The sequence below is a fragment of the Macaca mulatta genome, chromosome 17 (genome assembly GCF_049350105.2).
Source record: "Macaca mulatta isolate MMU2019108-1 chromosome 17, T2T-MMU8v2.0, whole genome shotgun sequence".
In the NCBI taxonomy this organism is placed as follows: Eukaryota; Metazoa; Chordata; class Mammalia; order Primates; family Cercopithecidae; genus Macaca; species Macaca mulatta.
Window position 1 is genome coordinate 15,975,168 of NC_133422.1, and position 25,169 is coordinate 16,000,336.

At 37.0% G+C, this 25,169-nt stretch overlaps 1 protein-coding gene across 17 annotated transcripts in view; it reads right to left on the reverse strand.

Annotated features, from left to right (window-relative positions):
* The window catches only part of SPART (spartin), a 59,156-nt gene that overhangs the window by 8,724 nt on the left and 25,263 nt on the right, over window positions 1-25,169 (reverse strand). For 7 of the 17 annotated variants that reach the window (XM_077974249.1, XM_077974250.1, XM_077974251.1 and 4 more), the window contains 6 exons: window positions 17,557-17,628; window positions 16,180-16,991; window positions 12,563-12,760; window positions 10,507-10,662; window positions 7,699-7,822; window positions 1,758-1,952 (listed from right to left, as the gene is read on the reverse strand). In XM_077974249.1, coding sequence (XP_077830375.1) covers window positions 1,758-1,952; window positions 7,699-7,822; window positions 10,507-10,662; window positions 12,563-12,760; window positions 16,180-16,989 — 1,483 coding nt within the window. In that variant the 5' untranslated portion in view covers window positions 16,990-16,991; window positions 17,557-17,628. Of the gene's footprint in view, window positions 1-1,757; window positions 1,953-7,698; window positions 7,823-10,506; window positions 10,663-12,562; window positions 12,761-16,179; window positions 16,992-17,556; window positions 17,629-19,545; window positions 19,762-23,955; window positions 24,025-25,169 lie in introns of those variants that run through there. The other 10 variants (XM_015120917.3, XM_001083494.5, XM_015120918.3 and 7 more) reach the window with 5 other exon arrangements.

Here is a 25,169-nt window from a genome sequence, read left to right on the forward strand (position 1 = left end):
CCTCTTAGATATACATGTTCTTGCACTTCTGCTTGAGAAAACCAGCCACCTTTTCTATCTGACTGTTGCAATGCAAGATTGGTTGGTACATCAAGATTATTCCAGCTTAGTGTATTCATATTTTTCTATTGATAAAAATCTCAGTTATCTCAGTGAAATAACAGTAAAATGTTTAATTCTATAAAAGTAAACAATCCAAAATCTGATTCAAAAAATACTAAATACCAAAAAAGATCATTTTGCTAAATTTAATGGTAATCCATTAAGGTTCTATCTACCCATCTCAAAACACCAAATTTCAGTGCTGTGATTCTCTAAAAGCAAGGAGTTAGAAGTATATTGCTTGGGAAGGCTGGCGCCAGAATCACTAAGTCAGCTTTTCTCAAACAACAGATCCCTTCCTCTTGACCCTCAACTACTAAGCAGTAAACGACTCTCCTTGAAAGAATGTGTCATATCCCTTGGAAGGATTCAAGGATTCACATCCAGTCGTGCTGCATAATGATGTTTTGGTCATTTCAGACATTTCAGGGTCCCATAAGATTATAATGCAGCTGATTAAGTCCCACTGCCTAGTAACATCACAGCCACCATAACATCATAGTTCAATTACTTTGTCTTTAAAATAAATTTAGTGTGGCCCAAGTATACAGTGTTATAAAGTCGGCAATAGTTTATAGCAATGTCCTAGGCCTTCACATTCACTCACCACTCACTCACTGCATCACTCAGAGCAATTTCCAGTCCTGCAAGTGACATTTCTGGTAAGTGCTCTCTATAGGTTTTATGCCATTTTTTATCTTTTATATACTGCACTCCTACAGTACCTTTTCTATGTTTAGATGTGTTTAAACACACAAATACCATTGTGTTACAATTTCCTATAGTATTCAGTACAGTCACATGGTGCATAGGTTTGTAGCTTAGGAGCAATAGGCTATATCATATAGCCTAGGTGTGGAGTGGCAATAATGTTTAGGTTTGTGTGAGTACATGCTATGATGTTCACACAATGATGAAATCACCTAATGATAGATTTCTTAGAACTTACTCCCCTCGTTAAATAATACATGACTTTACATTCAGAACTCTTTTTCAAAGATACACACACACTCCTCATCAACACATCAAAACAACCCTCAACCAGTTTCTCAAACTTTAACGTGCAAATAAGAATCACCTAGGGATCTTGTGAAAATGCAGATTCTGAATCAGTAGGTGTGTCTGTGCCTAAAATTCTGCATTTCTAAGGATTCCAGACAGGCCGATGTGATGTTGCTGGTCCGCAGGTCTCACTATGAATAACGAAGAGAAACTGCTTTGTCCTAATTCTTTATTCTTGAGATTAAACCATCTAAATGAACATGCAGATTAACCCTGGATTAAGACATTATTTTAAATATAACTTTAAAGAGGTAAGGTTGGCCGGGCGCGGTGGCTCAAGCCTGTAATCCCAGCACTTTGGGAGGCCGAGACGGGTGGATCACGAGGTCAGGAGATCGAGACCATCCTGGCTAATATGGTGAAACCCCGTCTCTACTAAAAATACAAAAAACTAGCCGGGCGAGGTGGTGGGCGCCTGTAGTCTGGGAGGCTGAGGCAGGAGAATGGCGTAAACCCGGGAGGCGGAGCTTGCAGTGAGCTGAGATCCGGCCACTGCACTCCAGCCTGGGCGACAAAGCGAGACTCCGTCTCAAAAAAAAAAAAAAAAAAAAAAAAAAAAAAAAAAGAGGTAAGGTTATCTAGAATTACTTTACCCAGGAACTGACTGACTTTTGCTGCTCCTCCTGTAGCTTGCTTCGCTATATAAAGTCCCTTGGTGACAGCTGGACTAACTTCCACAGGTTTTTCTTCTGGTTGAATCCGCTCTCGGAGTTTAGAAGCACCTTTCTGGATTGCTTTGCCAGTAAACTCAGCACCTTTGATTAAACCCCAACTCACCCAGGAAGCACCTTTTTAAAAGAAAATTTAAAATTGTACAATATTAGGGCTAATTATACTTTTAAACACTTTAATAAATAACATCAACCAGAAAAGAATAAAAGGAGTTTGATGTTCAGAAGCTAAATGTGCCATGTCATAAACTTTCAAGCTAACTTTATACCTACAGTTTTCTTCCTGAATACTTAGGTCATATGTCACTCAGTGACAGAGTTCTGTGTTACTCTATGCTGCCACTGCAACTTGCAGGTATCTCTATATGTTACTTACCACAGTATATTACTGTTAGGTATTAATTTTTAGTTTTGGTGCCATTAACATAGAATTTGGCTAAAGAACCCAGATATTCTTGTTCTTTTTGCCTTAGGCCAGGCACCAGGTTTCCCCATGAAATCCTGAGGGAGAAAGACAGAACTATCACAAAATGTAAACCAAAGAAACTGCCTCTCAAACACCAAGGCAGAACTCTTACTTTCTTTAGGCTAAAAGCATTAGTCAGGGGGTCCTGTTCCTTCCTGAAGCCTAAACCCAAACTCTTGGATCTCAGTACTGTTTAGCTTGCTACATATACCTGAACGACAAAAACATGAGAACACCCAAATGCATGAGAAGAGAAAATCTAAAAGAAGAGAGAGGCCTAGATAACTTAGCCATTTCTCATGACAGCGGGTCCTAGCCCTTTGCTTTGCTTATGTTCTCGCAGCTTGAATGACAGAAATGCTCACCAGAGGAACAGAGGGATGGAAGGGCCTTCTCTAGTGAGGACAAAAGGTCCTCAGCCAGTGGAAATGTGGGGAAAGGAGGAGTGGGAGAGGGATGGGTAAAGAAAAAACACACAAGAACAGTGTCCCCTAAGATGGACGAAGTATTACCCTACTCTGCAGAGACTTTCAATTTAAAATATTTCTTTTTTGGCGAACACTTAACAATGTGCTTTCAAAGTTGAACATATGAAGTACTTAATTATATTTTCTCAACATCTGTGGTATGGTTTTACATGATTACTCCAGCCCATGAATAAGCATCCAGCAATCATGTGAAAACCATAACAGTTTATTTTAAAATGTTAACAATGAAAAGTGACATGTAATAAATAATTAGAAATTTTATGTTTCTCTTCCTGTTTTAGTCAACATCTCCACCTCCAGCTCCAATCCTACCCCCACTGTCCTACCTGACAATCAATTTCTGGGGAAGTACAGGATTCAAACCCAAGCAAACAGGCTTCCATAAACAATAAAAGGCTTGAAGATGTCCATTTAAAAAAATTATCTTTTTAGATTAACTTATAGGTTGAAAAGTGTTAAGAAGAAACCAGCTGAACATGAACACTGAGAAATCGTAAAATAAATGACAATGAAACGAAGGATACTACAATCCTATAATGAAACTATAAGAAATAATAGGGATGAAGTCAAATGATGACTGAGAAAAATAAATGGAAATGAGATAAAAAGTCACAGCACTAATAAAGAGAAATACTAGATGCAAATAATCAATAACATCACCATGGAAGTATACAGTATACATAAATATGTTAAAACTATGAACACTGCAACAGAAGATAAGGAAATGCAATATTTCATTGGTAGCTATGTAGATATTTTAAATAACATGTATGATGCCAGATATAAATTGATTCTGTTGACGTCTGCATCCTATGCACTGAATTAATGCAGCCACATGACAGACCATGAACGTCTGCTGAATAAATGAGACATTGGCAGATGTTAAAATTATCTAACTCAAACCTAACTACTACAGCTTGTGGGACACTGTCTACTTTTACTGAACTAAAGAAAGCTACCATTTACAGTTGTTATTAAAAACAGAAGTCCCTGGCCAGGTGCAGTGGCTCACGCCTATAATCTCAGCACTTTGGAAGGCCAAGTTGGGCAGATCACTGAGGTCAGGAGTTTGAAACCAGCCTGGCCAATATGGTGAAACCTTGTCTCTACTAAAAATATAAAAATGAGCTGGGTGTGGTGGTGTGTACGTGTAGTCCCAGCTACTCAGGAAGCTGAGAGAATCACTTGAACCCTGGAGGTGGAGTTTGCAGTGAGCCGAGATAGCATCACTGCACTCCAGCTTGGGTAACAGAATGAGACTCTGTCTCAAAACAAAACAAAACAAAACACAAAAACACAGAAGTCCCAAATCACAGCTTTCGTTCCTGGTAAAAAGCTAGCTGAACCCTAAGATTATATAGAACCCAACTTTTCTGGTAAGTTTTAATAATTTTATCATAAGAAATATGAGCTTAAAACACCGATTCACTGATCTTTTTATTTTCAGCTTTTGATACTCTTTATCTCTGGCCATGAGGGGGAAAAACTGGCAGAAAGTTGGCTAGCACATGGCTACTACTGAATTCCCAATCACATGACATGTATCTTATGTTTGATGCAGTCCTCTAAAAACCTAGAAATGATTTGTCTTAGCACTTAACCATCCTATACCAATCAAAGTATAAACTGAATATATTATTGCTCTTTGATGTTTTGTTCATTCTATATAATTTATGCTAGAATAAAGGTCTTTGTGGATCTGACAGCTGGAAGACTGTACTAGGTCAATGGAGTCCCAGAAGGAATCTACTGAAGAATAGGAGGACTTGCTTGTCTATTCTTTAACAGACTGAATTAACCAAAATGGAAAACTTTTTGCCAGGGCCTAGAAGCACAAAATGGTAGCAAAAAGCATAATCTTGGAGAAACTTTAGGGAGGCATCACAGTTGCCTCCGTTCTGCTCACTCTCAGCCCTAGGATGATATGCTGGAATAGGTAGGCAGAAAGTGATCATTCCCTCTCATTCCATGTCAACTGTTTGCCTAGCATTCCAGAGTCCATCTGTAAATTAAATTGGGAAAGATTAGGGAGTTAGAGGGGACATTCAAATACCCTTGATGATCTTTTGCTACCTCACAACCACTAAAGTGTTCCAGAATGACTGAAAGTAGGTTGCTCCAAAGGTGAGCTCCATCAGTCTATTGTCAGCAACCCTCTGCCTCCTCCCAAATAGTTTACTAGGCTCTACTCCATTGATACCGCACAGCCGCTGCCTTCTTAAAGTGTAAGTCTAGGTTTCCCAAGCCCATACAGGTAAACTTTAAGCACGGTTGTTTTACTTTTTTCACCTTTTATATTAGGAAAACCTCAGACTAGCTTTTAGTGATCTTTACTTATTCTTTGACAGCAGACAAGCACCAATTATGGGCTAAGATGAATAAGCTCAATTTATATCCCTGGTTACTCATTTTGTACATAGACTGAATGAGTCAGGTAACAATAGTCTCTTGATAGATCAGATAATTTTCCCGGGAGTAAATCTTTATTAATTTTCTGCCCCCTCTTTGTTTTACTTGTACTGTAAGCATTTGATGAACTATTCGTTCTACGTATTAAAAAGCTCATAAAGAGACATAAACTCTGATAGGCAGTTAAATGGTTTATAGTCACCAACTATGAGGGACATTACTAGAACCCCAGCCCTGAAGGTATAGAATAAAAAGGAAAAGAGGTACTGGCATGAAGAAACTGAGGTCTTAAGTAATAAAGAAGGCCTCTGCATGTTACCAGAGCACAGTTTTTGCTTGTTTTAAAATTATGCACTGCTGAAAGTTCTTTTGAAATCTCCAGAGAGACCTTTTCCCAGGATTAACTGGCTGTACTGCTTCTGGTAGCACCATGCTGTGGTATCTATAGTACCTAGGAGGCCTGAGATTTAGTGGCAGCTGGTAATTTCTGAAGATGACCACAAACAGTTCTCCTATTCTGAATGTTAATCCTTCCACAAGATCTTGACATTCTTCCCAGAGGGAAATGGGGTCTATGTCACATTCCTTGCATCTGGGCTGGCTTGTTGCTTGCTTTTAACCAAATGATGCTGGAAATTTCCAAGAGTATGTCAGAAATGGTAAGGCAGCTTCTGTCTGTTTGCTGGATGACTCACATTTAAAGCCCCAAGTCACTATGTAGAAGCCACACTAGCCTAAGGCCACCATGCTGGGTGGAAGTCCAGCCACAAAAGGCCATGTGCACGCACTCTATTTGGCAGTCCTAGACTTTGACCTCTCCCAGCCTAGATGCCAGAGGTGTCAGTAATGATTCCAGTCTTCAGCTTATTGTCCAGTCACTAGCTAGCCTTTGAGTCTTTCCAGATGAAGTCCTTAGATACTATAAAAGAGATATAAGCCACTCCTGCTGTGACCTTTCCAAATACCTGGCCCACTGAATTCCACAGAAACAAATGTTTGTTGTTTTGTGCCTTTGGGTTTGGGGCAGTTTGTTACATAGCAATAGTAAATGGAACAAACTTATAACAGCATAAATTCCAAAAACTTGGTAAAATGACCTTTGAATTTAGTGTGTGGGGGTAATAGGCAAGTTTTCTGAAAAATGGCCTCCTAAAAATAATGCTTAGCAGTCTACAAAGTTGGGGGGTAGGGCAGTAAAAGTGAAAAGGTTTTTCATTGCAATTTCTTTGTGAATCTCTTTCAAGGGTCAATTTTAATGACTGCAATTACATTTTAAAATTTGGCTTTATCTTTTTTCTTGTCTCAAGCATAGTTCTTTGGCACTAGGAAAAGTATTTTAGTTCCTAGCTCGCTAATTATTTTAGCTTGTTGGTTTTTTATGTTGAAGATTTCCTCTGCTTTAGACATCTTCTAAAATGGATTTTAGTGGACATGGAAATCTGAATTGACAGTCGTTTAAATGAGTTAAGACCCATTTAATGGGGTTATGAATTTGACATACTGAATGGTGATTGGCAATATTTTTAAAAAACAAAATAAAAGGTATAAATCAGAGAGTTACTACACCTAAAAAGCTACATGAAATGTTAACCAATTAAAGTAGAAAGACATGCCACTAATGATCATTCTGGTTTCAGAATAATTGATCTGAAGCCCTTTATAACCGTAATTAAACAGCAGAGACTACTTCTCAAAGAGCTTGGCTATAACCCTCAGATGTTCTCATGTCTGCATGACTGTGCAGTTAGTGCTGCTTTGCTTCCAAAGATGAACATGTTCTCATGTTTTGGGTGGGTATCTGAGTCCATTTGTGATGCCATAACAAAATATCATAAACTAGCAGCTTATTAACAACAAAAATGTATTCTTCACAATTCTGGAGGCTGGGAAGTACAAGACTAAGGTGCTGGTAGATTTGGTCCCTGGGGAGGGGCCCAATTCCTGGTTCATAGAATGACACCTTCTTACTGCTTCCTCACATAAGGAAAGCGACAAGGCAGCTCTCTGGGATCTCTTTTATAAGGGACTAATCCCACTGATGAGGGCTCCTCTCTCATGATCTAATTGCTTCCCAAAGGCCCCACCTCCTAAAACCATCACCTCAGGGGTTGGGATCTCAATATATGAATTTGGAAGGGACACATTCAGACCACAGCTGAGGGACAGGGGTTGGGGGAGGTTAAGAGGGAGCTTCAAAGGGGAAAGGAAGGTAACTAATTTTAGATTCAGAACTATTAAGAGTTTGAAGATTCCTGAAGCTTTTCACTATCCATTTTCCCAATAATAAAACAGAATAATAGGCCAGGAAGAATTTATACTTGTATGATAATAGCTGATGTTTTAAAAGACTAGTGCCTTCTACATTTATTTCTAAATTGATCATTTAAAACCAAAATACAAAATATTATCTTTCTCAGTATTCCCTAATAAACAATATCTTTATTTGGTTCCAAAGGCTTAATGTCATACAGGGGGAAAAAAATTAACATTACTGTAATACCTGACAAAATGTTGTGAGCCACTTTCTCACTCCATTCAGGTAATTCTTTTGATTTTTCTTCTGGAACTGGCTCACATGGTACAATGTGACTCAGGTTAACTTCTTCACTTGAAGTATCTTTAGCCTAAACAGTAAAAATGTTTCAAAATGTGAAGAGTTAGTACTAAGAGGGGGAAAACTGTAAGCATTATATAACAAATATGAAGCCAACAAATACTAGATATAATTAATGAAAAATATCTTCAGCCAACCTAGTTACCAGTATGGTCTTATAAAGCACAATACCAGAACTGCCATGAAGTTGAAAACTGTTCTGGTCCATATAAATCTTGACTGGTAAGATTTAAATACCAAAACAAGTTCAATATGGCATTTATCAAATCATTTATATTGACTTTTTTTTCTGGACTAGATTGATTTCCTTCAAACAGATATCATCCCTAGATATTAGTGTGTACATGGTACTCAGTAAGATTAAAAGAGTTTTGTCAAATGACTCAATCAGTAAGCAAAGATGAATTCATAAACTGGTTTTGACAGAGCAAACAAATGTCTAATTTGAAACAAGAAGGAATATATAAACATAGAATAATCTGCTATTCCATTTAAGAGGAAATGGAGAACATAGAAATATCTGTACTTTGCTAACTGAACAGCTGTTATGAGAGCCTGGGCCAACACCCAAACTCTCAAAGCTAAATGAACTCATTCTAAGAAACAAGACGCAGGCTAACTCAGACCTCATAATATTAATATAATAAAATAACCTGAAAATCAAAGTGGCCAGTAATACAAAGAATGTCACATAAAATATAAAAACAACATTAAACAAAACAACTTCTACATGGGATAAAAGTCACCCATAAGTAAAAATCTAAAGCTTTTCACTGCATATACTTTTTAATATCATTTGATTTTTTTAGAACAAGAAATTAAATTTTAAAACATGAAGTTCTAAATGATATGGAAGAATTTCCAAATACACTGTTAAGTAAAAAAGGAGCAAAACATTATGTTTTACATGCCACCTTTTATGCTAAATATTATATATGTCCGTGTGTGTGTATGTGTATTTAACTATGCATAAAATATATCTAGAAGGACAATAGAAGTTAATAATTATGTGTCTGAGGCCAGGCATGCTGGCTCACACCTGTAAATCCCAGCACATTGGCAGGCCAACGTGGGTGGATCACCTGAGGTCAGGAGTACGAGACTAGCCTGGCCAACATGGTGAAACTGAAACCCCATCTCTACTAAAAACACAAAAATTAACTGGGCATGGCTGCAGGCACCTGTAAGCCCAGCTACTCAGGAGGTTGAGACACAAGAATTGCTTGAACCTGGGAGGTGGAGGTTGCAGTGAGCTGAGATCACACCACTGTACTTCAGCCTAAGTGGCAGAGTGAGATTCCATCTGCAGGGGATGGGGGAGAGGAGGGAAGATTATGTGTCTGGACAGGGGAGCCAGGTGGTTGGTGGACAGGAATAGGGCCCAGACTTATTTTTCACCATATACTCTTTTGTACCCTTTAACTTTGGTTTCTTCTGATTAACTTTAAAACAACATTTTTAAGTAAAATATATTTCTTGGAACCATTTTGGACTCCCAATATCCTCATATAGCTGGTCTAAGATGTTCAACATAAACCACAGTGACACTTTGCAAATAAATATAGAATATTCACGTGATATTCATCAATTCCAAAGATAATTATTGAGCATTTACCATGTGGAATACAGCAATGAACAATACTAAACTGCCTGTAATATGATACTCAAGACAATGCTGTTTTATTCATATACTTGCTTATATTACCGCTTCTGCCTAGAATCCCCTTAAATTTGCTATGCATACGACCAACTCTTCTTTATCCTTCAAGACTCATCTTAGTCATAATGTCCTGTAGGAGGGGGCTCCTCACTGCTTCCCATACCACTCATCCACCCACACTTACCTGTTAGGCTAGGCTGCATCTTCTGTCTAATAGCCACTTTGGATAGAAATGATCTCTTTGCTAATCTGTCCTTTCCATTAGACAGTAAATTCATTGAGACAAGAAATTTAAACCTTTTCCACTATGTATGCCTAACATGCTAGCACTCAATAAATACTTCCTGAACTCTAATCCAAATTTACCAGTTAAAATATATTACATACGCAGAGCCTATGAAATGAAAGAAGAAACCACTCAATATATTTTTAAAAATCAAATCTCTGTCCTGTTGCCCATCCATAAAAAAACAGGAAATAAAAATGGCAGAGGGTAAGAAAAAAATAGACAGAAGCATATGTAGCCCCCAAGCTCTTGGTGAATATAGGAAGGCAGAGAATAACACAAAACAAATAAGAAAGTATGTGCATCATTAATGCATTCATAAAAATATTTTGGTCAGGTGTGGTGGCTCATGTCTGTAATGTTGGCTACTTGAGGCGGCTGAGGTGGGAGGATCACATGAGTCCGGCTGCATGTGATCAGGTCAAGGCTGCAGTGAGCCATGTTTGCACCACTGCACTCCAGCCTGGGTGACAAAGCAGGATCCTGTCTCAAAAAAAATAAAATCTCTCAAACAGTTGGGAAAAAAGTCTATCCCCCAAACACAGAGTATCTTTTAAAATAGTTTAAGTAACATACACTTTAAAAGGGAAATATTACAACTGATTCTAATTGTTTTTGCTGGTGATCACTTTGTTGACTATGCACAAGTTGCTTTGCTTTAGTATATGGGACTATGATCATAAAAATATATGAAACTGGAGAAAAGTACCATTAGAAGACAACACACACTTATTATTCTTTTATTTACCCTTTTTCCACGTTTTCCTTTATGACGTACATCCTTATTGCCTTGGTCCAACTGTTTTACATCAGTTCCTGAGGCTTCTTTTAGTTGGTCAGAGGAGGGTCTAGTTCTTCCAGGGATTTGGAATTCATTTTCTTCTTCTGCTCTGTTCCAGTTGGCCTAGAGAATAAAGGTTTAAACCTAGCCCTAATCAGAATTTTTCTTAGATGACTTTCTGCCAGCTATATTACACCATGCTCAAGTGACATACTTGTTTGAATGTCAATGTGGCAGTCTATAAGTAACAACTGCTTTTGCTTTTTTCTCTATGCTTCTCTTTTTTCTTATCACCAAACCCCAAATCTCTGAGATCTTTGGTTCATAGCATATGCTTAAGCAAGTTTCAAAAGACAAAGTATAAAAGACAACTTATTAGCAGTTGTTGGCATAAGTTATCTTTGAATCAGATGCAGCTACATTTAAATTTAATTAATGAATAAATTTTAGGTAACATATACAATATACAAGACAAAATGAATTTAAAGGCAATTAACAAAACTCATGTCCACTTCGTTATGCATTATTGGAAGGTTTATTTTTTAATTTTCTACACAGTATACACTTTGCTGAATGAATGCTTAAGAGTAAAAACCAGTCAAAATTATAGCTAGTAACTAGCTTATGTTTACAGTTGAAGTTCTGGGACAGTAAAGCAAGCTAAAAATAACATACAACCAAAAAATAAAATTGAAGAGATAAAATAAACATACAATCTAAAAGTCTGCTTAGTTTTTTTCCTAAAGTCCAGTAATACAGGTCCAGTTAATGTAGGGGTGAAGGGAGAAATAATTCCACATTAGGTCTGAATACTTAAGAGCATCATTTCACTCAGTCAGTAAACAGTGAAGTGAAGATGAACTGCTTCGTTTGATCATACTCCTGCGTTTGTGAATTCCTCCTCACAAGTACAATGAGGCTACACACTTCTGTATGCGGATCATGTATTTTGTTAAATAATTGCTGCTATGCTAAAGTATTGATTTGCTGACCACCAGGTAGGTCATTCTCAGGTCAACAGGGGCTGATTTTATATTTTCACTCACACACACACACACACACACACACACACACACACACACACACCCCTTTGTGGTCTCCTGTTCTCACAATTTGGCCATCCCACCACTTAACACAGTAACTGGTTAAATAATGAATTCCAAATATCTGCTGACTGAAGGAGAGAATAAAAGATTATACTATCATAATGCCCACCTCAGTCCACCCCAGATGACTGTCAATATTCATAATCAAAAATACTTTTTCCCTCTTGCTACAACAATATATAAAGAAAGTCTCTCCATAATACTCTATTCAAGCCCCCTGTTAAACAGAAATACTCTATTTCCACAGGTACACATGTGGGCAGAGGAAACATGCCAAATAAGGAACGTTCCAGGATGATCATATTTTAAATCGTATTTTCTTTTTATTTTTTTTGTTTGGCCTTCATTTACCACAAGAACAAAGAAAATTATCTCAACCAAAGCCTGTTTCTTCCTCAGAATGCCAACCATACCCCTTAAAATGTCCAACATAACCTATCTACTAAAGCCAAAATTATCTTCATGTCACCATTTAGACCCATTAGTACACTTTTCCAGCTGAGCAGTAAAACAGTGGTGAAAACAATAGCTAACATTCACAGAGCATCACTACTTGTTCTGATACAAGTGCTTAATGTATTAATTTTTAATTTTCACCACAGCCCAATGATGTGGACACTGTTATTATCCCCATTTTATAAGTAAATTAAAGTATAGAGAAGATTAGTAACAGCTGAGCTAAACGGCTATTAAGTGGAAGAGCTTGAATTCATATACAGGCAATTCGACTCTAGAGCTCACAATCTGAACCACTATTACAGCAAATTCCAAGCATGTAGCTGTGAACACACAAACAAATAATAAACTGTTAGTCTCCTAACCTTGATCACAGTAGAGGTTATTACAATTTCTCTAAAAGCTGAAGAGCTTACGTTAAAGTAGATTTTTTTCACCCTAAAGATAAGCACACAAGTTACCTGGAGCCGAAGGTCAGACATTTGCCTTAATAGATCCTCAAAGAGCTCTCTATCATCCTCTGGTAACTCAGAGGACAGGACGACCCCCACAAAGCATCCTGCTGCTTGCAGCATTGTATCAGGAAACATGTAGGCTCCTGCAGTACATTTCAGAACTGGAGATCTATCAGGAACTAGAGGATACAACCAGTCACAAACCTGAAAGGATTCATTAGAAGAAAAAATATATATACATATAAATGAATGAAACTAGATTTTCACTTATGTTTTAATAAAATTGTTATACTAGAAAATAAACACTTCAAAGTTGGAAACATATTTTAAAAGGCTTTATAGAACCATCAACATCAACAAATTCCCAAGAAAATTAATCATTTGCTAGTCTGATCTTCCTGCAATAAGGACTGTGCTAAATATGTCATGGTTCCACTGATCATACAATCTTAAAGCTCATGGCCTTAACTAGCCCAGCGTTACCAATAATGACTCTAACTTTAAATAAATAATAATCAAAGTAAATTAAGGTTTTCTTCGTTATTGAAATAGATATTCCTTTTGTGGTACATAAACTATTTTCAGGTATTATTTACTTGAAATACTTACTGAAATAATAGTATTTACTGATTTAATGCTCCTAACAAACCTATGAAATCAGTTACTATTATTGTCATTTTATGTACAAGAAAATTGAGGCACAGAGAGGTCAATTAAGTTGCTCAGAACCAACAACTGAAAAGTGGAGCTTGGATTTTAACACATGTAGTCTGGACCAGAGAAGCTGAACAATTATTTTAATCAGAAACCCAGCACTCACAGGCCGGGCACAGTGGCTCACACCTATAATCCCAACACGCTGTGAGGCCAATGGGGAGCAGGGGGATCATTTGAGGTCAGGAGTTCAAGACCAGCCCGGCCAATATGGTGAAACCCGTCTCTACTAAAAATACAAAAATTAGCTGGGTGTGCTAGTGCATGCCTGTAATCCTAGCTCCAGCTCCTTAGGAGGCTGAAGCAGGAGAATCACCTGAACCCGGGAGGTGGAAGTTGCAGTGAGCCAAGATTGTGCCATTGCACTCTAGCCTGGGCAACAGAGCAAAACTCTGACTCAAATTAAAAATAAATAAATAAGAAACTCAGCACTTACAACGTGGAATAATTTTTTGTACTAAACCCAAGAGAACCTGACATAGCAGAATAGATTAAGTTAATGTTTATGGATTGTCTATCTATTGTGAAATAAAAAGCAAAGTAACAAAAGCTCTCCTGCAGTGTCATCTGGGAAGGTCAGCTTGCCAGTACACACACAGACTTAAGCTCACATCCTGGCTGCCTAATTTATTTCTAATGCAAAACATTATTTGAGTAACCAAAATACAACTGTGCTCAACATCAAAACAGTCTTACCCACAAACTTTTAACATTTGAGTAGTTATATATTTTAATACGTATGAGAAAAAATACACATTTCCCTTAATTTCAGTTATTATTAAGATATAACTGACAAGTGGGACAATTTAGTAAAAATATAAAGCAAGTAATAGTAGTGGTATGGAGTTGACAATAAAGATTGTAAAAGTTATTCTAAAATAAAACTTAGGAAAGGTTTTTTATTTTTTTTATTTTTATTTTTATTTTTTTACTATTCCGTGGTTTCTTCCAGATTAACTATATCCTGGTCACCTTAATTGAACTGGAATATCACCAAATTGTCTTTAAAATACCAACACTTTATAGACCTTTCTTAGGACAGGATATTACAGATGAGTGAGTGAGTTCATCCACCATAGGCTGATTTTTCCCAGTTTCATTTTCAGAGGGCAATTTCATGTCCAATTTCTGTAACTATAGATTTAACAAGTTTAAAAAGTATGTGGTATTAAAACTAAAACCAAAAGAAAAATCTTTTTTTGAAGTTCTAGAATTCTGTCTACCTAAAACCAAAAAATCTTAATTTCCTATTTAGACCAATAGTGATTTTAACAGTGATTTTTAGTATAGGAAACATCTAACTTCTAGTATTTAGTTGGTTTATTATTGTATTTTTTTTTTATAAAAACATTCAGAAAACACATATGTTAACTCTTTTAAGGACACTCTGCTACAAATACCTGAATACAAGCAAATGAGAACCTGTTAAAGAGACTCAAATAAAATTTTGGGAGCAATTTTACTTTTCATTTAGGACAAAAAAATACACATATGAGAAAGATTAAAAACAAAATTAAAAGCACTAAGGACAAATCTGTATTAAAGTACAAGTCATTTCAATGGATGAGTGAATGTAACCATGGTACAGTATTTCTGCCATTCGCTACCCCATCTCCAGTTGCTAAGGACCCAAAGATTTTTTAATTCCATTGTTACAGTGCAACATTATTAGTAGAAATTGTTACAGCTTTTATCATCCCCCACCACAAACCCCAACCAATAAGCCTACTCTTTTTAACCTTAAGGCTCCTTCCCTAAAATAATCTACAGGAGTCACAATATTCTTCCTGCCCAGTATCAAATATTTCCTTTCAATAATGCCCTCAAAGTATCTCCCTCACACATCCCTAGTAAGCCTCAAATTGTCTTTAAACAACTTTCAAGTTGACTCCATATAAAAACTACATAAGAATCAACAGGAGAGTATACCAAAAGAGAAAATGATTAGAGATAGCCTATGCTATTACTAAACCACATTATTTGGACTGTGGACAAAACACTTGCTTTGCTTAAAAAGTGATCTTTCTTCAATGCAAACTCCTTTGTTATACTCAACGTATACTGAGTCCTCATTTCAAGAACTCATCTTCCTATACCTACATCCAATCTTTTAAAATGAGATTGTCACTGGACCACTATCTTCAGAATACCTCACTAAATCCACAGTAATGCCCTGACATCAATCTTTATGTAGCACTCTTTACTCTTGGACCAAGTGCATTCTGGTAAATTTCTCTGCTTGGACTGTTGGAATTACATCTTAAATTATCACCACAGACTCTACTTCTAAACCAGGGTCTTTCAACCTTGGCATAGTTGAGATTTTGGGCAGGATAATGTTTTTTGTTCATGAGGGCTCTCCTGTGTAAATGTGTGGCAGCATCCCTGGCCTCTATCCACTATGCTAGTAGCAATCAACCTCCAGTATGACAACCAAAAATGCCTCCAGACATTGTCAAATTTTCTCTGGGGAGGCAGAATTACCCCTGGTTGAGAACAACTGTTCTGGACCATGTGCTGGATCTTACCCAGTTCAGACCCTCAGCTGAGTCTTCACAACATTTGTGAATATTTACAGCTATACATCCACAGGAATTACATAAATCCCTTTTGAAATTAAACTTATTAGGTTTCTTCTTCAGATAAAGAATTAAAAGTTTAAGGACGACCACTCTTCTCAAGTTTTATCATCACAAACTTAATACCAAAATAAAACTATTAATATATCTTTAAAAAAAAAAGACTATAAAACAAACATTTTTAAGGCTCATAATTTCATGGAATATATTTAAAAACAAAGAATTTATTGTTATCTTTTTGCACTTATACTGGACACATAAACATTAACATATAAAAATGATGAAGTCTACATGTTTTTCAAATTACACTTTCATTTTCCTTTGGCTTACCTGAAGAAACCCGGGAGGACGGTTTAGAACCGTATCAAGAGAATTATCCAAAAACCTCACAATTCGAAGGTACCCAGGATACGAAGGTGCACTAACCTCCCCTGCAGGATTTACAAAAAAAATCTGTACTCCATTTGGTATCAAAATCAATTCATCTGCATCTAGCCCTAAAGTCTCCAGAGGCGGCGGCTGAGAATGATTCCTATAAAACTCTTCTCCAACTGATGAAACCTCCCCAGAATCTGTTCCATAGGATACCGTGTAGTGACCTTCAGCAGCCTGAGGAGTATAAGCAGGAGGAGCTTCTGCTGGACAACTCTGGGATGGTGAAGGGAGAGAAGCAGGCGCAGCAACTGCCCCTGCACTTGGAGTTGAGGTGTTTCCATCTACTTCAGCATGCTGAGGAGCTGAACTAAAAGACTGAGGCTCTGGTAATTTTTCACACATGTCTTTAGGTGGAAATTCTGGATATAACTTGGGCACCTCCTGAAGATCATTCTGTAGAGAAGTGGCAAGACCCTTCTCTAGAATTTCCAGCCTGGTACGTACGTTCTGTAGTGTTTCTTTCATTTTCTGTTGCATTTGTCTAGCAGATTCCCACCCAGGGCCTGTGTGTTCAGACTCTGTTGATGAAATGCTGATCCCTCTGAGCAGGTGTCCTATTCCTTGCTTATAGTAGTTCTTTGCTTCTTCCTTCTGACCTAATTCATCTGTATTCAGACCTTTGTTAACAAACAAAAAGGCCTTCTTATATGCTTCTCTGATGATCTTAATTTCAGCAGGTTCTCCATTTTGTGGCTCTTGCTCCATTTCTGCAAAATTGGAAACATATTTAATTATCTTGCTTAGCTATTGTTTACTTATTATCTATATCTCCTACCTGAATATATTTTAAGAGGACAAGTGCCTCGCTTATCTCTGTTTTGTTCACTATTATACCATCCTTTAAGCCTACCATCAGGTTTGTCATAAAGAAAGCACTTAACATGTATTTGATGAATGGATAAATGAAAACTCTTGGTCCAAAATACCTTAATTTAAAAACATAAGAGAATAAATCAGAATACATCCATTACATAATTTTCTTGTTCCAGTTTCTTATAATAGTTTCCTATGATACATACGATATGTATGATATATCATATCATACTGGACACATAAACATTAACAAAATGATGTAGTTTACACATATTTCAAATTATGCTTTCATTTTTCTTTGAAAAATGAATACATTTTTGTATTATGGTTGAAACAAGAATCTCATTCTAAAATTCATTATGATATAAATCCAGATTATATCCAGTGAATAAAAAATGAATTGAATCATACACTGGGGAAAACAAATGAGAAAAAAAAATTTGAAAGAAACTCTGTTACCTGATTTCCACTTAGAGGTGGCAGGTTACCCCACACAGCCCTGTTGCTTCCCCAAATCCCACTAAGATGACTCTAGAAAGATTATGAAAAAGGAATAACCATGTTTTTTCTTAGTGAGAAAAATACATGAATAGGTACTTCACAGAGGAAAATCTTTAAAAAGCATCTGAAAAGGTATTCAACATACTATTCCCTCAGAAAAGTGAAACTAAAATCGAGTGACACCAACTAGACACTTAACAGATGGCTAAAATTTAAAAGACTGATTAGTGCTAAGTGAAGACAAGTGTAACTCTTCTACCTTGATGGTGAAAGCTGAAAAATGATACACCATTTTGGAAAACTGGTAGTTTCTACTAAAGCTAAACATTCACCCACTCAATGACCCAACAACTCCACTTGCAGGTATATAACTAAGAGAAATGGATGCATGTGCATGCCAAAGACATGTATGGCAATATTCACAGCAACCATATTCACAAAAGGCAAATCCTTAAAACAACCCAAATGCTTACTCATTCATACAATGCAATAATACACAGAAAAAATTTTTAAACCTGATTGCCTGCAACATCAATGAATCTCACCAATTCTTTGAGTAAGAGCCAAATACAGAAGACTTCATATTGAGACCATATACTGTGATTCTATATGAATTAAAGAACGGGAAAAACTTGTCTATGATATGAAATAAATCAAAATAGTGCTTATAGGTAGAGGCTAATGACTTCGCAGGTACAGGAGGGAATCTCATGGCCTTTGGAAATGTTCTCTGTTGATCTGAGTGATGACTACAAGGGTGTACAGTGGTCCCCCCTTATTTACAGTTTCACTTTCTGTGGTTTCGGTTACCTGTAGTCAATCATGATCTAAAAATATTAAGTGGAAAATAACAGAGATAAATAATTAATAAATTTTAAATTGCACATTCTCAGTATCATGATTAAATCTCTTGTTGTCTCTCTCTGTGCTCCCTGAGGCATGAATCACCTCTTTGTCCAGGGCATCCATGCTGTCTATGCTCCCCTCCCATGATCACTTAGTAGGTGATATGGTTTGGCGATGTCCCAACCCAGATCTCATCTTGAATTGTAATCTCCATAATCCCCAGGTGTCAAGAGAGGGACCCAGTGGGAGATGATTGGATCATGGGGGCAGTTTGCCCCATGCTGGTCTCATGATTGTGAGTTCGCACCATATCTGATGGTTTTATAAGGCAGTTTTTCCAGCTTCTGCTAGCTCTCTCTTTCCTGCCGTCGTGTGAAAAAAGTCTTTGCTTCCCCTTCGCCTTCTGCCATGATTGTAAGTTTCCTGAGGCCTCCCCAGCCACGCAGAACTGTGAGTCAATTAAACCTCTTTTCTTTATAAAGTACCCAGTCTTGGGCAGTTCTTTACAGCAGTGTGAAAATAGTCTAATACAGTAGCCATCTTGGTTATCAGATCAACTGTTCCAATATTGTGGTGGTTGGATTCAAGTAATTCTTTTTACTTAATAATGGCCCCAAAGTGCAACAGTAGTGATGCTGGCAATTTGGATATACTGAAGAGAAGCTGTGAAGTGCTTCCTTCAAGTGAAAAGGTTAGTTTTCAACTTAACAAGGAAAAAAATCATATGCTGAGGTTGCTAAGATCTACCATTAAGAACATATTTTCTATTCCTGAAATTGTGAAGGAGTAAAAAGAAATTATGCTAGTTTTGCTGTTGTCCCTCAAACTGCAAAACTTACAGTCAAAGCATGTGATAAGTGTATTAGTTAAGATGGAAACGGCTTAGATATGAATAGAAACATGTTCCAATTGAAAGCAATGGGGTTCCACAGTATTCATGGTTTCAGGCATCCACTAGGGGTCTTGCAACTTATCTCCCTTGGATAAGGGGTGGGGGGGATATACATAAAAACTACTAAACTATAAATTTAAGATCAGGGCACTAGATGCATTTTATGTGATTCCTTAACAAAACAGATAAACAATAAAGCCATAACTCACAAGGACAAATAGGGACGATGAAGAGTCAACAGTACTTGGTGTCAAAAAAGGAGGCGGACAAGTGAAAACTCCCAAAACACACTTGAGAAAACAGATGCCTTAAACTGTCAGTGGGAAAATCAGAGATGGAGCTGCACTTACATCACATCAAAAACCTCCAAAAGCATAAGAATTGATGGAATTCAATCTTCCAGTGGAAAGGAAGTAGAGGTACAGCTGAAAAAAGAGGACTGGTTGAAAGCCTCTTTACAAATTAGCACCCTCAGATCTTTCCTACACCAAGCACTCAGGACACTGTTTCTCTACAGCCCTGAAAGACTGAGTGCTTTGATCTAGAAGACTGTAAAATAAAGTGTGGATAAGAAACTATCGGACATGATTAAGGGTAAAAACCAAAAGCAGGGGGATTAAATGAAATGTTACACATTGATTATTGAGACCCACAGCCTTCCTCCCCACAACTTGGTAATTAGGAGTTCCGGCTGCCAGGTACCCCTCAAGAAAGGAGATTGGAAGTTACCTTCTTGAGGAATCTGATCACCACCAAGAGGAAAGACACAAAGAATAGTGATAGTGAGAGTTCCCTAAGGAAAACTGTCCAAGCAATTCACCGTTCAGAAGCCATAGTTGATAGGTTCTACCCACAGAATCTCAGATCAGCTTTCTAGCGCTTCATTCACTCACATGCACACACTCACACAGACACACACACAGCCCAGGATCACAAAACATGAGGCAAACATCCAGTATAAAAGATAAAAATAAGAGCAATGTAAATTTGGTTGAAATGGACAATGTGCAAGAAAAGGAAAACTTACCCAAAAACCCCCTATCATTTACATCAACATAAAGAAAAAGAAAATATCACATCCATAAAATAAAAAGTGGGATGCATACACACTGAAAAAAAAGGATATTCAAGGGACAAAATGAACTCTGGGAAATTAAATATTTAAAAAGCAGAAAGGAAAAACTCAAGAAGGATGAGATCATACAATTATAGAAAATGCCCAGAAAGCAGAGCAAAAAGACAGAGATGAAAAACAGGCAAGAATAAATAAGAAAATTAGGACCCAGTCTATAAAGCATATCATTTGAATAATAAAACTTCTAGAAATACGGAAGGCCGAGGCGGGCGGATCACCTGAGGTCAGTAGCTGGAGACCAGCCTGACCAATATGGTGAAACCCCGTCTCAAATACAAAAGCATTAGCCGGGCATCATGGCCTGCACCTATAGTGCCAGCTACTCAGGAAGCTGAGACAGGAGAACTGCCTGAACCCAGGAGGTGGAGGTTGCAGTGAGCCGAGATCGCACCACTGCACTCCAGCCTGTTGGACAGAGCGTGACTCCATCAAAAAAAAAAACAAGAAAACAAACAAACAAAAAAAACTCCTAGAAATAGAGAATAGAGAAAAAAATAAGGGATGAAAGAATTAAACAAATAATTCATAGAATTTCCTAGAATTGGAAACATGAATTTCCTGATTTAAAATGACCAAAAGGTTGGGCGCAGTGGCTGACACCTATAATCCCAGCACTTTAGGAGGCTGAGACAGGCGGATTGCTTGAGTCCAGGAGTTTGAGATCAGCCTGGGCAACATAGTGAGACCATCTCTACAAAGAAAACATTAAAAAATTAGCCAGATGTGCTGGTGTGTGCCTGTAGTCCCAGCTACTCAGGAATTGAGGCAGGAGGATCACTTGAGCGCAGGAATTCAAGGCTGCAGTGAGCTATGATCACACCACTGCACTCCAACCTGGGTTGAAAGAGCATGACCTCGTCCCTAACAAACAAAAGTAAATAAAAAAACCAATGGGCAAAAAATAAGGAAAAAAAGGGGACAACGAGGTAGGCGAATCACAAGGTCAGGAGATCGAGACCATCCTGGCTAACAAGGTGAAACCCTGTCTCTACTAAAAATACAAAAAAATTAGCCAGACGTGGTGGTGGGGGTCTGTAGTCCCAGCTACTCGGGAGGCTGAGACAGGAGAATTGCTTGAACCCGGGAGGTGGAGCTTGCAGTGCGCCGAGATCATGCCACTGCACTCCAGCCTGGGCAACAGAGCGAGACTCTGTCTCAAAATAAATAAATATATAAATAAATAAATAAGAAAAAAATATTTAACACCAACAAACATACCATGACATTTTAGAACCCTAGGCTCAAAAAGATCATCTTTAAAACACTTATACAAAAAAAAAAAAAAAGAGAGAGGGACATAAAAGTGCTAAGGAACTTAGGAACTTCTTAAAGGCAACAAAACAGAAGAAGGAAATTATATATTTAATTCATAATTCTGAGTAAAAATAGCTTCTAAACCCAGCCAAGTGACTGCTCAGTTATTACATCCTCTGTTTGCTGGGTACCATGTTTTATGAAAGGAATCCCAAGACTGATGATGAGCTTCCAAGCTAACAATCAGGCAAACATTCCAGGGTGGAGTAGGAGACAACAGAAAAGAATGTTTTAAGAAAGTAAAACTGATAGAATGAATACTTAATGTGATCGCAAGCTCTGAAAAAAGATCTACACAACCGTGAGAGTATTCAGGGTTTCATCAGTACTAATTAAAAACTGAGGATTAACTCTAGGGAAAACGATGTTGAGCAAGAAATAAAAAGTAATCATAATGTACGAAATGTTTCAGTTTTCACTAGTGTCATAATATATACAATGAATCTCAATATAAACAAAATTATGGTACAATCATATTGAAAAGGGGAAGATGGATGGATAAAAAGTTTATGTGCATGTGACAAAGGATGAAAGACATAAAACTTCATCTTTCCCACTGAGAAGTTAATGGACAATGCCTAAAACTGAAAAAGTACCAATATATTCGCACTGTTTAGAGTACAAAAAGACCAAAAGAATTGGGTGAGAAAAACGATACAAGCTGACTTTGGGAGGAAGGGGTAAGATTTTTCTTAAATCTACGTGTATGACAGAAAATTTAATTACTATTACATTAAAAAAAGTAAATGGAAGCTTTAGAGTAACTATGTCGAACAGAACTGTAATGCAAGCCACATATGTAATTTTTAATTTTCTAATAACCACATTAAAAAGGTAAAAAACAGGTGAAATTTCAATGATAGTATCTTATTTATCCAAATATATCAAAAACATTATTTCAATATGTAGTTAATATAAAAACTTTCAGTTAAATATTTTAGCTTTCTTTTTTTGATATGGAGTCTTCAAAACTCAGTATGCGTTTTACACTGAAAAGATATTTCAATTCCAACTAACCCCATTGCAAGTGCTCAATATTCACATGTACCTAGTGGCTACTGTTATTAGATGTAGCAATTAATTTCCTGTGATCTCATGAAAACTTATGATAGAAGAATTTCAGTGATATGAAACTATTTTAGCAGTAATCTACACTATAAAGCATCACAGAAGCATCACAGAAAGCATTCATTAAAATTGGTCTAGCTTCCGATTAATAATATAACTATACTTTCTAACCTGAAAAGCCACTAGTCGGCCTTATCAAGCAACAACTTCATGGTAGTCAACAGAATATATTCAGTAATGAATTTAGAAAATACCATATACAATTGACCATATACAGACCCAGCTATTTGCTCTACCCCACAACCCCTATCAAAATTAACAATCTCTTCTCCTGGAATTCTATCCTGTTGTGTCGTAAGACTGCCACACCTTTCCAAAGAAACCACAGGCATTTTGTACTTTATCTTCCTCAGGATACAAGGAGGCCCAGAGTAAAACAGCAGAAAGACAGCAGAGGTTAAATAGGCTTCTGTGAGTTGACTGGGAACTTCACCAGCATCATTAAGTTTGTCCAAGTGACTTGAACAGGGTCTTGAACAACACTGTGACTTGGCACCCACTTTTGTGCTACATACAATAGGACACCACTATCCCCATGCATCATTTAGAGTACTTAACATATGCTGGACAGTATGCTAGGTGTTTATCTGAATTCTTACAAACAATTCTTGAAGCAATATTACTATTAGTACTTCTTTCCAGAGAAGAAAATTGAAGTTTGAAAGCATTAATTGCCTTAGATCACCTGTTTTCTGAAAGACCCTGGAATTAAGAATTACTTTTACATTTTTTAAAGGTTATGAAAACAAAGAAGAATATGCAACAGAGCTCATATATGGCCCCAAAAGCCTAAAATATTTACTATCTGGCACTTCACAAAAAAAGTTTACTGACCCTGCACTAGTTGACAGAATTAAATAGTCTGATTCCTAAACAAATCCTCTAAATCAGGGTTTCTCAATCTTGGCATGGTTGACATTTTGGGTTGGATAATTCTTTGTTAGCAGCATCCCGATCTCTGTCCACTGGATGCCCATAGCAGCACCCCTCCCCCATCCCAGTTGTGACAACCCAAAATGTCTCCAGACATTGCCAAACGTACCTTGGGCAGCAAAATCGTCACCCGCTGAGAATTATCACTCTAAATGGTCTTCAAACTGGGGACAAATAAAGTCTTCCATGGGGCAAACACTAACAACATGTGTAATTTTAAGAAAAAGGCTTCCAGATCCTTTACTCCCATGAGTACTCCTCACTAAACTGAACTGCCTGAGGATATGCCCACTGTTCAGTTATCATGCTAGTTTTAATCCTTTCACAATCTTCCACTTTACGAAACAAAGGCATACTTCTCACCCACTCCTATTCTTACTATGGTACACTGCCCCAAGATGGAAAAGCCTTCCTACCAACAAACAGTAAGTCAAAGGGTTCAAAGACCCTCCTTTAATTTAGGCACAACTCCCACTATCAATTCCATTAAGAAACAGATTTCCAGTAAACTTCTACTTTTAATAATTATTCTTCATTAAAATCCATCAGGTGTTTATGCTATTCTGATCAACTATTTATAATAACTCAACCCAAAAGAAAAATTACAACTTACAGAATTAGTTATAGGAAATTTTTAAACTTAGTTTCAATTTATATAAACATTGTAATTAAAGACACGTATCACAGAGATTGATAAAAAGCTTTCAAGCATAAAAATACATTATCTTAAGATAATATTCTGTGGGGTAGGGGTGATAAAAAAGTAAAATTTTTTCAAAAAGGAAGTGTGTAAAATATAATGTATTTTAAAAATTGATGGTGATGGATATAAAACTACAAAGATACGATACTCCACTGAATACAGTTAAAAGATTGATGTACCAACATATTAAAATGTTAATGTCAATCCCATGTGGGAAATTGCATCCTTTTCAACTAACACATGATGTAAAATGCTCTAAGTTAACCAAAAGTGTGCAAGAGGGACAGTTTTACAAGAATTATTTCGGGGTTCACAAGCAAATTAAAAGTACTGCTTTAAAAATCACTCACTACTATTATATATGGCAAAGACATAATGGACATGGTCTGTCTCTGGCCTTTAGAAGCACCAAAATTTGCTATCTTTTGTTAGGCTCTCTAAATGTGTCTGGCACTTTTCTAAGGTTATCCAATTCTCACTCTTGGAGGTTGATATCTGATTTTTTAAATGTTTTACAAATATAGAGCAGCTTGCCCAAGAACAGGGTTAGTAAATGATAGATTCAAATCAGTTCATGGATCAGAAGACTATCTGTCAAGAAAATTAAATGAGCTCTCGCC